General features: G+C 43.5%; 1 protein-coding gene across 1 annotated transcript in view; it reads right to left on the reverse strand.

Annotated features, from left to right (window-relative positions):
- Positions 1 to 691: 691 nt before the first annotated feature.
- LOC114594270 (cytosolic phospholipase A2 epsilon-like) overlaps positions 692 to 14,591 on the reverse strand; it is a 37,478-nt gene continuing 23,578 nt past the window's right edge. Inside the window, exons 13-19 of the mRNA XM_028723721.2 lie at positions 14,162 to 14,276; positions 12,151 to 12,288; positions 9,475 to 9,582; positions 8,812 to 9,003; positions 6,826 to 6,995; positions 5,675 to 5,858; positions 692 to 2,958 (exon numbers count right to left, since the gene is read on the reverse strand). Of these exons, the coding sequence (XP_028579554.2) occupies positions 2,741 to 2,958; positions 5,675 to 5,858; positions 6,826 to 6,995; positions 8,812 to 9,003; positions 9,475 to 9,582; positions 12,151 to 12,288; positions 14,162 to 14,276 (1,125 nt within the window). The 3' untranslated portion in view covers positions 692 to 2,740. The remainder of the gene's footprint in view (positions 2,959 to 5,674; positions 5,859 to 6,825; positions 6,996 to 8,811; positions 9,004 to 9,474; positions 9,583 to 12,150; positions 12,289 to 14,161; positions 14,277 to 14,591) is intronic.

A 14,591-nucleotide genomic window follows, 5' to 3' on the forward strand; every position in this document is an offset into this window, starting at 1 on the left:
TTTGTTCCTCCCCCAGATGGCAGTCCCTACGGGGGTCATCCTGTTGGATGTAAGTCTTAGGAATCGCCTGAGCCAATGCCCGTCCAAGCAGGGAAAAGAGGCGTGTGGGACTGCTGTCACGCCTGTGTGCCTCTTTCCCCAGCTCGGTCCGGCCACGGTGTGTAGAGCAGCCCAAGCCCAATCTGCTTACACCTGAGCCAACCCCCCTCCGGAATAAAAAGACCCCAAACCAGGACATTGCCTTTAAAATGTAAACAAAAACCCTGATGGGCATGTTGGCCCCTCAAAAGAGGACATGAGGGCATGTCTGGGATTTCTCAGACACATGGCAACCCTACTCCAACATAAGCTTTGTAGAAGCAATCATATGCATTGCTAGGTTCAGTGCTAATAGTCTTTTCAAAATCGAAGAAGAAATGCGTCCACCAGATTTAATTAGCAGATAGTGGGTGATGGACACCTGCCAAATTTAATTAGGAAAAGTTGAGCGATTGAGTAGACATTTGTGCTGGGTAGAAAGACTGAGGTGATACTGATGGATGAACATGAGACAGAAGCATGATTCTGTTGCACAACAGGACATGTCACCCTGAGAATAATTAAGCATTTTTAATTGGAAACATGGCTGCATCCAAGAGATTTTATTGACTTCCATTTTATTTGGCAGTATTTATGTGATACTCAGAGTACTGAGTCAGCTTTCAGGTTGCTCTGTTACTGTTACTCTGAAAGCTGCTAGAAATGTACTCCTCATAGGAACATAAGAAAATCCCTCTTGATTCAGGCCAGTGGCCCATTTAGCTTAGCATCCTGTTTTCCCAGATGTTCATGAGAAGCCCAAAAGCAGGAAGAGCATTTCTCAAGTCAGAAACTAGATACACTCCATTGCGTTCATCATTATTACCAAACTGAACCAACAGGTTTTATTTTTCTAATCTTACAAATAGTAACTTGAGCCAACAAGCGTGTTTTCTTTAATATTGATGAATTAACCACAAAAGCCAAACAGAGCAGCAGCAGAAGCACAAGCCACACTGCTGAGTTCAGGCTGCTGTCAATAAATTAAGTATTAAAATAATCTAGTCGCGTTGACTTTGGAAATGCCATTTGCTACTTATAGATACAGAATCGTGTGTACAGTGCCAAGCCTTCCATTTCAGTTATGTGTTTCTAAATCATTACCAGAATTCACAGGATGTTCCAACGTTCCTAAATCATTACCAGAATTCACAGGATGTTCCAACATTACAAACAAATTAGTTTTGTAAGATTGCCACCTTTGTTCTGGCAAAATACAGGATAGGGAAGGTGGGGCGGTTGGGAGTGATCCCCCCCCCCACACCTGGTGCTGAAGTGACTCAAAAGCAATCCATTACAATCTATTGCAGCCTAAGTGGATGACCCCTCTGGAATTTAACACAAACGCATGCATGCATGCACGCACGTGCACACACACACGAATTTGTAAATCTTTCTGTGCTTGGCTACCCAGAGGTTAAATGCATGTCCTTTCCCACACCTATTCAAGCACATGTATTTGGAGAGGATCCCTAACTTGGCAGAGAGAGACAGAGACAGAAACAGAAACACACACACAGAGAAGACCTGAAATACAGGACAAAACTGTATCAATGCAGGACACAGCATTTTACATTGAAATACAGAAAAAATCCTGTATTATACAGGATAGGTGGCAACTCTAATGGTGCCAAGCACTGTGCATTCCCATGCAAAACACTGCTTTTCATGTGGCACAGTCGGAATCTGCCACTTAAAAGCCTCCTACAAAGCAGCTGCAGCCCCACATTGGCACCCAATTCCTTTTGTTATTGGTCTATCTCAGAATAGGCAGGTTAAATAAACTCCACATCTATAGCAGTTGTCAAGGACAGGCTGGATGAGGAGGAGTGGTGGGATCCTGCCTCCCAAAAGCCCCCTAGGAAGGCTCCAAAGATGATACCTTAGAGTCTTCAGCCTGGTGGTGGGACACTGAGGAGCAGTCAGCAGAAGGGATGAGCTGGGAGCAGCTAGAAACAGGAGACTTGAGTCATCAAGGGACCTCAGGAGAAGGAGGGCCCTCCAGGACAGGATTAGAAGCTGAGAGTCTCAGCATGCACACAGACAGTTCCAGTCTGCTTTCTTGGTATGGCACAAGTGGAAGTGTGGATAAGCTCCTACGCTGGAGTAAACACACACAAGGATGTGCTGGGAGATCACTGAAGGTTGCTTTCAAATGTCAGCACCTCCCCTGTCCAGTAGTAAATGCAAACCCAGAATTGAAATGTAAGAGATGATACCTGTTACATAAGGGATCTGGAGCTATATTATAAGTTTTGCATGACAATTGGTTTGTTCCTGAGATAAGAACTTAATAGTAGCCCTGCTGGATCAGAGCCAAAGTCCATCCAAGTCTGCCACCCTGTTCTCATCTTGGCTAACCAGATGTCCATGGGAAGTCCATGGACAGGATACGAACACAATAATCCTTAATCCTGCTAAGTACAGATAGATTCACAGCAACCAACTTGGGAGAATCAGCACAGCTGATGCTGAGTTTTCAAATAAGTGACATGCTGATTTAGAATCTCAGTCACTCAAAAAAGCACAAGCAGTCTTGGGAAAAGATAACTTTTGTTGACATCCTGAATTGCTTGGCTTATCCCGTAGGGCCCCTTGGTCCAAACCAAAGTTCAGTGAGGTTTACGAGCGCTCAGAGAGCTTGGGTCCATATTCCAGCATCTCATTTCGTGCATTTCTTCAGTTTCTTTCTCTGTTCCACTGCCAGATGCAAAGCTTCTAGGATCATACGTTGGTTATTCAGAATATTGTATTCACTCAGTTTCACTAGTTGATCGTACTCTTCATCAGTGAATGTCAGGGAGTAGGTAGAGTAAGGGGTGCACTTACTGGAGACATCGACTTTGCCTTCTTTCATTTCTGATGGAGAGCGTTTAACACCTATGAAAAAATTGCAGTAAGGTAGTGCTGTAAGAATGGGATTTACCAAAATTAAGTTCATACATGCATATTCAACAGCTGCTAAGGCACACAGATTTCCTGTGGAAATTGTTCTGTTTGACTGAAGACATGTTTTCTTCTCTGTGAACTGCCCTGAAGCCTCCGGGTATAGGGTGGTATATAAATTCTTCTTCTACTACTGCTGCTGCTGCTTAAAAACTGAACTTCTTGGATTGTATGCTAGTGGTACTGTTATTGAGGCTTGATACATCAATGCTAGGAAATTAAGACCCTTCATATATTGTACAAGGGTTTTTCCTGCAGTGGTAAAGGTAAAGGTACCCCTGCCCGTACGGGCCAGTCGTGTCCGACTCTAGGGTTGTGCGCTCATCTCACTCAAGAGGCCGGGAGCCAGCACTGTCCGCAGACACTTCCGGGTCATGTGGCCAGCGTGACGAAGCTGCTCTGGCGAGCCAGCACCAGCGCAGCACACGGAAACGCCGTTTACCTTCCCGCTATAAAGCGGTACCTATTTATCTACTTGCACTTAGGGGTGCTTTTGAACTGCTAGGTGGGCAGGAGCTGGGACCGAAAGACGGGAGCTCATCCTGCCGCGGGGATTCGAACCGCCGATCATATGATCAGCAAGTCCTAGGCACTGAGGTTTTACCCACAGCGCCACCCTTTCTTCAGTGAGTAGCAAGCAATTATCTCTTTCCCCCCTCTACTTATATCTATCTATCATCTTTCTATCTCTATCTATCTATCATCTATCATCTATCTATCTATCTATCTATCTATCTATCTATCTATCTATCATCCTATCATCTATCTATCTATCATCTATCTATCTATCTATCTATCTATCATCTATCTATCTATCTATCTATCTATCTATCTATCTATCATCTATCTATCTATCATCTATCTATCTATCTATCTATCTATCTATCTATCTATCTATCTATCTATCTATCATCATCATCTATCTATGTATCTATGTATCTATCTATCTATCTATCTATCTATCTATCTATCTATCTATCTATCTATCATCTATCTATCTATCTATCTATCTATCTATCTATATCTATCTATCATCTATCTATCTTTCTATCTATCATCTATCTATCTATCTATCTATCTATCTATCATCTATCTATCTATCTATCTATCTATCTATCTATCTATCTATCTATCTATCATCTATCTATCTATCTATCATCTATCTATCTCCATCCATCTATCTATCTATCTATCTATCTATCTATCTATCTATCTATCTATCTATCATCTATCATCTATCTATCTATCTCTATCTATCTTTATCTTGAATTGTCATCAGGACCACAGCGTACAGGGAGAAGAGGTGTATTCCTTCCATCTCCAGGTATGCTCTGGACCAAAGTCCTCCTTGGCATGGCTATGAAGCTTAGGATAAAAATGGGAGCTTTCCCCCAAAGTCTTATAGACATCCCTGGGGGTGGGGGAAGGTTGTGGATAGTGGCTGAAAAAGGAACTGATGATTTGATGACAATCTGGGGCCCTGTGCCTGTAGTTCATTAAATAAAGAAGGAAAGAAACCAGAATTAGTTGCACACTGTGCATTTTGTGAAACGACTAGTTTGGCCATTGCTGACAACCTTGAAGAAGCGTAGGTTCCATTTACAACTCTGCTATAGTGTTAAGAGAACAGTTTTATTCAACCAAAAACAAAACAAAAAAAAAGATGAAAGACAGTGAGATCTTGATGAAACAGCATGCCTCACACCTCTGATCCAAGGAGATAATCAAGGCATTTTCAGGAATAGATCAGTCTAATGAGGAACCGAGGAGGTTAAGGGGTTCCATGAGCCAAGTTTATGAGCATTACAAATGCAGAGTTGTTGAACAAGACGCCTGGTGCAAGGTGCCTGAGAATTATTAGTGTGCTGGTGGCTGAACAGCCACCACTACCTGATGATGAGCAAACTCTGCCACCTGCCAGTGCCAACCATCTGACTATCAAACTGCCTCATGAATACAGATTTAACTTATTTATTTATTTATTCAATGTATTTCTAGCGCACTTTTCTCCCGAGCTGGGATTCAATCAAGGTGGCTTACAACATTTTAGAAACATCCATTATAAAATACAGAATAATTAAAACAACAAACTAGTTAAAAATGATAATTAAAATACATCACAACATATCTAAAGCTAGCATTTTAAATATAATTTGCCCTGACAGAAGCCCAATGATCAGCATCGTCTGCACCTTAGTTTCCAAAGGCCCGACCTAACAGGAAGGTCTTAGAGAACAATGGTGGGAAGGATTAGCTTTTAGGACGTAGGTCCATTCAACTTCACAAGGCCAGTTTAAGCTCAGTCAATGTCAGCTAGACTTCCCATGGTAAGGCTGGCACTGGAGGTACTTCCTTTGAAGCTAGACTTCCTTAGCTGTGCTAAAGAAGATGCACAACAGTGGGTCCTCATAGGATATATAACTGAGTCCAAATTTGCAGATTTTGTGATTTCTGAGGACAGACGCTTGACTCTAGAGGAATTTATTTGCTTCCAAAATGTGTGGGGGAAATGGGTTTTCTGTGTGTCTCCCTTTCCTCTGTTATCCTCTTTCTCCTCATCTGTAAACATGTAGATAATAAACCACTAAATACAGAACTTTATAAGTATAATGTACTACTACTACTACTAATAATAATAATAATGGCATACCGGGTGCTTTGTAGTAACGAAAGCTATCATTCACTTGTGGAAAAAATACTAATATTGGTGCTTCTGGATTCTCTGCATTGTCAAACAAATAGCATTCCTTCAAGTGTTTGTCATCTTCGTGTATCACAGCTTTGGGAAATGGGATTCCTTGTTCTGCACAGTACTTGCATGACTGTTCCAGGGGCTAGGTGGAAAAAAGTAGTAGTAGTAATAACTATTATTACTTATACTCCACCCATCTGACTGGGTCACTCCAGCCACTCTGGGTGGTTAGTAATACAATAATATGCTAAATGTGGAAAGGCTTATTTAAAATTCAGTACTCCTCATTTCTCTGTATGATTTCCTTCCAAGAGCAGACACCTACCAGAACTCTCTTTGAAACTCCCCGGGGAAATACTAGCTACTAGGTGAGGGATCAGGGGAAATTATTTCATCTTGTCTCTGCACAGCCTGTCCTACGAGAAACAATGTGTTCCTTGTGTCCTTAGGCTCTGTGTTAGTAGTTTCTCCTGAACATTCTGTGACATCATAGCAATTCAGATGTCAGGGCAGGATGATTCATAGCCAGAGACATTTACAGTAACCCCAGCCTCCAACTTATTCAAGGGCTTTCTCCTAGTCTTTTCTTACTCCTGCAGCTTGTTTCCTGAATAAATCTTGCTCTCATCTCTCAGCTTTCTCCCTACCTTCTTTTCTAGACCTCCTCTTTCCAGTACTTTTCCTCTTCTCTCTCCTCCCCCCACAACTGAAACTTGCCTTAGATATGTCCAAAGGAAGATAGGAGTTGGAGGGAAAGGATATAGGTCCCTTGGACTGTGATATACAGTCGTACCTTGGAAGTAAAAAAGAATCCATTCCAGAAGTCCGTTTGACTTCCAAAACATTTGGAAACCAAAGCACAGCTTTTGATTGGCTGCAGGAGGCTCCTACATCCAATCAGAAGCCATGGAAGCTGTGCGAGATATTCAGCTTCCGAAAATCGTTTGAAAATTGGAACACTCACTTCCAGGTTTCAATCATTCAGGAGCCAATTTGTTTGGGAGCCAAGGCATTCGGGATCCAAGTACGACTGTACTTAGCTATAGCCATGATTTATGATACTCATCATCTATAGAGATGGGCAGAAATGGGAAAGATGCATTTCTCACCAACTTCTGTGATCCTGCACTGTAATTTAGATGTATGATAATGTCTGCCTTCCGCTCTTTTCTCAGTATAGGTGCAACGCTTGTATTGATGAAGAATCCAGTATCTACTAGTGACAAGTACTCTTCTGTTTGAGTCAGCTGATTGGGTGAAGAAGCATCGAGTATAGTACCTAAATGGCAAAACAGAATCAGTTTTAAGTGGAACAGAGTAAGCTCGAGTTTTCATTGCCACAGAGGCAATCTTCTCCAACCTGGAGTTTTCTTTGTTCCTGCTCAACTTTAAAGAAGAGCCGTACTTGGAAATTTTCTCCTACAACTTCTCTTCTTCAGTTTCAGATGTTGAGTGCTTTCCAAATATTGTCTAAAGTTTCAATTATTTGCCTAAGGGTGGAACTAGGCTTTGCTTTAATAAACACAGGCCCCTGTAATGGTTCTAGGGGTTGCTTGTGTGTAAATCAACGCCACCCTGGGCTGGTTGCCTGAATGAACCCTTTCTGTCTGGACAGCCACGCGCCCGTGGCTGTCTCAATCGCTGGCAGAATCCGTTAGTGGGCGTTTCTTGAACTTCTTCCAGCAAAGAAGCTCTTTGACGCCTAGTCGCCGCCTAGCTTCTCTGCGTGGAAGCCTTCTGCGCAGGGAGGGTGTGGGCATCTGAGGACCCGTGCTCTCCCCACTGGTTCCCGATGAGGAGTCTTGGAGCCACCTCGCCGATTCCCCCATCTGCCCCCCTTCTCCACTGGTGTTACGCTGATTTCCTTCCCCAGAAGATGTGCTCCTTCTCTCCCTCCCGGGACGCTCTCCGGAATCCCTCTGGAGCCCTCCCTCTCCCTCTGGCTCCGATGGCAGTTCCCTGACAGCCCCCAAACTAGAGCTGTCCAGTAATGACTCCTAAAAATTCTCCACCTATTTTGGGGCAAATAACTTCTCCAATGGTTTCTTGGGTGTGGGGGCTAACCATTGGCAATTGAAATAGCACAGCTTCTGTCTTTTTTCCTAAGATTTTTTGCTCTTGCTGTAGATAGCAGTGGCAGCAATTGCATGGCAGCCTGGCCACCATTTTGCATGCTACAAAATGCCCTGGACCTAGCATCATTCCAAAGCATTGGGGTAGGAGGGAGATGGAGACTATTCAGAGAAAATTCTGCAAAGTGGCTATCCATTTCTAGAAGAGTGGTGGTGGTGGGGAAATCTCATTTATTTTTTAGAATATTTATATGATAATTACAGCTCTGCTCTTCTTTAAAGGAAGCACTATCAAGTATGTGGCACAAATTCAACAAATGTAACTTTTCTGGGAACTGATGTAAGTAATGAGTCAAGGTATTACCTTCTTAACTTCTGAGCTGCTATTAAAGGCACGGGAGCAAGCCCCTCCCAAAAGAGGTAGCAACCCTAGCTATAACCCAATGTAGAATCATTTCTATTTGCTATTATCAATGCAATGCTATTATATATGTCTGCAACCAGCTCTGAATCTCATTATCAGATGATTTATGCCATTACTGTGCTTTGGAGACACCAATTAAACAAGGACAGCAGTTTGTAAGGTCACAGCTAATTAATCCGAAAAAGTATAAATACACTTTAATGCACAGCACCTCATGTAGTGAATTTAGGAACAAAGCATCAACACTATATAATGGGTTACACAATAGCCAATGTAGTGCCCTCCAGATATCATTGGACTACAGCTCCCATCATCCTTGACCCTTGACCTCTCTGCCTGGGGCTCATAGGAGGGGCACAGTAACTAGGCAAAGGCCCATTGAAGCTCAGTTAGCACACAGCCACTGCCACCTAATGCATTCAAGTCCATAGCATGATCTAGCATGTGCACAAACAATAACACGACATATCCATGGACTGGACATTTGGGTGGAATGTTGAGTGAGGAGCCTTGGCAAGCAGTGTGCTTATTCTAATTTCAGACTGAGCTCAGGCAGCATGTTTTTTACATTAGAATATATATATCCCAAATGATAATACCTTTCCATCTACGGAAATTGTCATTCTCAAGGTAGCCATTGTCCAGTTGGAGACCTCTGAGAAAATTGTGGTACTGGGCAACTGATAGGCGATCAGTAAGCACATCTCTAAATGCACTGGATAGCGGTCCAGCAGGGGTGTACAGATGTGTCTTTTGATCATGTGGTCGAGTGGGTAGATGAGGCTCTGTATCTACAAAGGAAAAGCAGCAACGATGAATTTATAAAATTTATAAATTTCTGAAACTACAATCCTTTCCAAACTACAATCCTTTCCAAAAGAGAAATATTTTGTGAAAGTGTCTGCTCAATCAGCAAAAGCAGAAAATCATTTTGAGCCCTCATTCAAAATCATCGTTTAACATTAAACACACACACACACACACACACACACACACACAATTTAGAGCTTCAGTTGTCTAATACAAGGATGACTAAATCTGAAAACATTTAGACAAATCTGAAAACATTTAGACAAATCTGAAAACATTTAGACAAATCTGAAAACATTTAGACAAATCTGAAAACATTTAGACAAATGTGCTTACAAGGAGCCAACATTAATAATATACAGGCAGCAAAGTTCCAAAATATTTGTTCATTGCTCACAGATCAGTTTAGAACACCATCAATAGGTCAAAGGCCACTTAGGAAAATAACTAACCAATGTCAGCTATTTGGTCTTGTGTCCACTTGTGCCAGAAGTCCTCTGGGGTTTGAGAATCATTCCAGAAATACAGCAAATTCAGGGAAAATATACTACTCCACATGCCTGTACAGTGAGGGATAATTGATAACAATTTAGCATTATTCTACTGAAAAAACACTATTTAATTTTTGCAGTAAATTGCACTGTTTAATCAGAGCACACATTTGCAATCTCCATGTTCAAACAGACGCATGCTTAAGAAACGATGATGAAGGCAGAACGGTCCTTGCTTTTAGGAATTCCATTTGTGCCATTGTAACTCATGCCCCAGAGCAGGCAGTCTGGCAGGCCCCTGGCAGGGCCCTCTGTCCAACTTAGCCCCCCAAGACCTGGGGCAAGTGTGCACCTGGCTACCCCCCACTCTCCGCAGGCTTGCCCTAGAGGACTGGGGCACAGCAGGAATCCTCTCCCACCATGTGGTCAGAAGAAGAGATTGACTGTGGGCTGCAAACTATTTGCCAAGGGTCCTGGAGGGCTTCCATACACTCTGCCATATGTGCTGTATCTTCTATGCACTGGGCTCAGTCTTCTTTTTGCATCACACAGCCACCCCTGTAGTAACCTCAGGCTAGGGTGGGGAGGCACTTCTTCCTCCTCCGCCCTTCCAGTACTGCAGTCTTGCTCAACTCTGGGCATCTCCTTCCTGCCCGCAGCCTCATTGGCCTTAAATAGGCTACCACCGGCTGCACATGCTCCATGTCTTGAGACACCCAAGTCTTCTGATGCCTGGCATTGTGCTGGCAATGTATCAATTGCCCTGCTGCCATTTGCCTCTGCTGTACCCAACCTTGTGTCAGCAGATTATTTGTGGCTGCTTGCCCATTCTGCTTTAATGGGTTGGTTAAGGCAAGTACAGGGTGTATTCTTTCAGTTGTGTGGGTGTGTAAACTCAAAGCATGTTTGCCTTTCTTTCCACTAATCAGGGGACTCTGTGAGCGCTACTGTGATTATGAATCAGAGCCACACACCCACACAATTCACTGGTAGCATCCCTTCACAGATTACCGGTATAAGCATTGTTTCAATCCTTACTTCATCTACGTTACCTTAGCATTCGTTACAATGGAAGGGATCCTGACATAACATATGCAAAGTTATTTTAACACTGAACAAATAATGCCAGACATCAGGGTGGTGACCCAGAGTAGCTCCTGGTATAGGCCTCTGTCATGCACAAATACTCAGTGACTGAAGCTATGGGAGATTCTCTAGCCATCAAAAGCACGAGGCTTGCATCTCTTCTTTCTGCTGCGATATCATTGCATTGTGAATTTCCCTGCCTCCAGAAATGCCAGCCAATGAAGTTAGGTAGGGATAGAGAAATTCACCTGACGATATCTTGTTGGGCTACAAGGCAAAAAAGAGGAGCAGATTCACGGCTGCTGTTTTCAGTGGCGGAGAACTTACTAACTAGTTTCTGCTTCAGTCTAATGAGGTCAATAGAGTTAAAGGCAGCACAGCAATCTTAGTGAAGTAGTCAGAAGCAAGAAAAATGCATGTGCTATGGTGAGCTAATGCCCCTCTCTCACTGCTTGTGACATATGAGCTATGAATTACAAAGCTCCTGGCTCTAATATCAATTCTCCTATGAACTCACTAGGTAGTCACTGTTCCTCAGTTCCCAGTCCCATAGGAGGACAGTAGTATTGGCCCACCCTACAACGTTGTTGAATTACTGAGATAATCTCTGTGTAGCATCCTGAGTGTTCTAAGGAATAATAATAATAATAATAATAATAATAATAATAATAATAATAATAATAATAATTTATTTGTACCCCGCCCATCTGGCTGGGTTTCCCCAGCCACTCTGGGCAGCTTCCAACAAAGATTAAAAATACTTTAAAATGTCACACATTAAAAACTTCCCTAAACAGGGATGCCTTCAGCTGTCTTCTAAATGTCAGGTAGTTGTTTATCTCTTTGACATCTGATGGGAGGGCGTTCCACAGGGCGGGCGCCACTACCGAGAAGTCCCTCTGCCTGGTTCCCTGCAGCTTTGCTTCTCACAGTGAGGGAACCGCCAGAAGGCCCTCAGCGCTGGACCTCAGTGTCCAGGCTGAGCGATGGGGGTGGAGACGCTCCTTCAGGTATACTGGACCGAGGCCGTACAATTGGGGTACAATTTTATAGAGGTACCTGAATTATTGTACAAAGATTGTTGAACTTAACATTAAAGATAACAGTCTGTTTTCCTTTCATTTCACATGGTCTAGACTAGTTCTACCAATACTAAACAATGACTGGAACTGGTTGAGTGACAATTTGGGCTGCAGTTGTAGCTTATTGATATTTCTAGTTTCTGGGAATCACAATTGAGGAGAGTGCAGTTGTGCTCAGGTTCTGGTTTCAGGTTTTCCACAGGCATCTGGTTGGCCACTGTGGGAACAGGCTGCCTCGTCCAGCAGGCCCTTTTTATGTTCCAGCTAGCATTTATGCCTTAAACTGACCTATTCATAGAAAAGGTAATTCATTAGTTTTGGTGTGGGTTTCAGATACCCTACATGCTCATGTACATCAATATGATTTTAGACAGATCATACAGCTTGGTTACTACCCATACTACATGGACTTGATTGCTAAATCGGTTATATTATTGCTATTTCATTATTAAACAAAAATAATAAGAACCTTGCAGGTAACAGATCCGAGTCTCTGGAATCCTCTTCATCAGACGCCCCATAAAGAATTCACTTCCAAAATCTTCAGCACGGACAAAAGCTCCATATTTTAGTATCCCCACTTCATAGGGTGTGAACTCAACCCATTCTGCAGTTACAATCACATTTAGAAGAACATGAGCAAAGTGTTCTCTCTCTCTCTCTCTCTCTCTCTCTCCATCTATGAATTAAGACACATTTTCTTCTTTAGCTTAACTTATAGCTCACCCTGTCCAAAGAAATCACAGTGTGCAGTAGCACACTTGTTGCTCACATTAAAGCATAGCTTGGTTAAATGTCATGTGCAAACTAGGTCATTGCATTATAAGGGCTTAGCCACAGTTACCTTTCTTTCCTCTGTCCTTTCTAGGCATGGTCTGTGCTTTAAAGCTCCATGTCCAAGCGCTCTATTTTTTATTTTTTATTTTATTTGCTTTGGAGCTTTCCCTACGAAAACCACTCTTTACTGCTCTACTGGAGCAAATGGCAATCCGCGGAAAGCCCAAATTGCCATTCGTTGTGCTCCAGCTGTAAAGAGCAGGTTTTTCTGGTGCAAAAAAAGAGAGCACTCAGACATGGAGCTTTAAAGTGTGGACCTGTAGCTGGAAAATATGGAGCAAAATGTAAGTGTGGAGAAGCCTCAACTCTGAAGCAGACCTTAGGTGGAAACTGCAAGCCAGCTAGAGCATACCCTCCAACATTCCTCGGATGAAAAGAGGGACATTTCTCACTCCCCCCAACTGACCCTCCTCAACCCCCCATTTTTGTCATCCCCACCACCACCACACCAATGGGACACAGAACACATGCCCTCCACTGTCCCAGTTTTATTTTATTCTTTGGTAGATTTACAAAAAGAAAAACACACACAAATAAATAAATAAATTTAAGAAAGGGGCAAGATTAGACGCAGATGCACAAAGCATTGTTTTTTTTAATTATTATTATTATTATTATTATTATTATTATTATTATTATTAATCAAGACTCCTTGTGCTCCACTCCCCCTTTTTCCTGCCCAGGGCAGCCCTGCCCTCAGCCAGCCCCTCAGAGCCAGCACGTCACAGGGGCCTGGGTCTCGCAGCAGCAGCAGCAGCCTCTCCTCCTCCTCCTCGCCTGCTCTCCAGCAGCCGCTACAAGCTGCCCATGGGAGGATGTTGGCAGCAGCAGCCATGGAGAGGCAAGAGGATGCTCCCCTCATAGCCACATCTGCCGTCGCTTGGCAGGAGCTCTGGCTCATCCTCCTCTTTGAGCTCAGTTGCGGAGGAAATTCCAGGATCAGCAGTTGCGGAACATTCCGGGATCAGATCAGAAGCCGGGATGGCTTTTGTAATTCCAGGATTGTCCCTGGAAAATCAGGGCAGTTTGAGGGTATGCTAGAGTGATCACTCTTATGTTTCTACACATCTTTAGGGACAGCATTCTCAGTGGGGTTATGATACCCACATTGCCTCTGGGCTTCATGTATTTATTACATTTGTACCCAACTTTTGGGACGTGGGTGGTGCTGTGGGTTAAATCACAGAGCCTAGGACTTGCTGATCAGAAGGTCGGCGGTTCAAATCCCCGCGACGGGGTGAGCTCCCATTGCTCAGTCCCTGCTCCTGCCAACCTAGCAGTTCAAAAGCATGTCAAAGTGCAAGCAGATAAATAGGTACTGTTCCGGTGGGAAGGTAAACGGCGTTTCCGTGCACTGCTCTGGTTCGCCAGAAGCAGCTTAGTCATGCTGGCCACATGACCCGGAAGCTGTATGCCGGCTCCCTTGGCCAATAAAGCGAGATGAGCGCCGCAACCCCAGAGTCAGCCACGACTGGACCTAATGGTCAGGGGTCCCTTCACCCTTTACCCAACTTTTACATAGTTGGTTAAGGTGGCTTTCCAATCACGAGGCAATAACAAACTCCTACTCCGTCATTTTTCTCTCACAGAAAACAATTGGAGATGATGATCTAGTGACAGATTAAAAAACAAAAATATCCTACCATTGAAATCCAGAGTGCTGTACTTCTCTTTCACATTGATTGCAGTGTAGATTGGTAAAGGATTCTGGCCCTCATTAATTGCTTGCTGCTGATCAGACAGTTTATGGTTGTCTTTCTGTGTTGATTGAAAGAAATATAAGATGAGCTCAGGAAAAAGAAAGTGGTCTAATACAGAGGTTTTCAACCTTTTTGAGTCCATGGATCCCTTGACGAACTACCTTCTTTCTGCGGCACCCCTGTGGGGCTCAGGAACCTATTTGTCACCCCTTGCCTGCAGAGCTAGCAACCCCTCACCGCTTTTCAAACACCCTCCTTTGTGAAGTGTTCCCTCAGTCTCCTCTCTTCTCCCTTCTTTTTGGGAGTCCTTTGAGCAGTTGATGCTGCCACCCCTGGTCTCTGAGCTCCTCCCCCCCCCCCCCCAGCCCCAGAG

This window comes from Podarcis muralis, chromosome 1 (assembly GCF_964188315.1).
Source record: "Podarcis muralis chromosome 1, rPodMur119.hap1.1, whole genome shotgun sequence".
In the NCBI taxonomy this organism is placed as follows: domain Eukaryota; kingdom Metazoa; phylum Chordata; class Lepidosauria; order Squamata; family Lacertidae; genus Podarcis; species Podarcis muralis.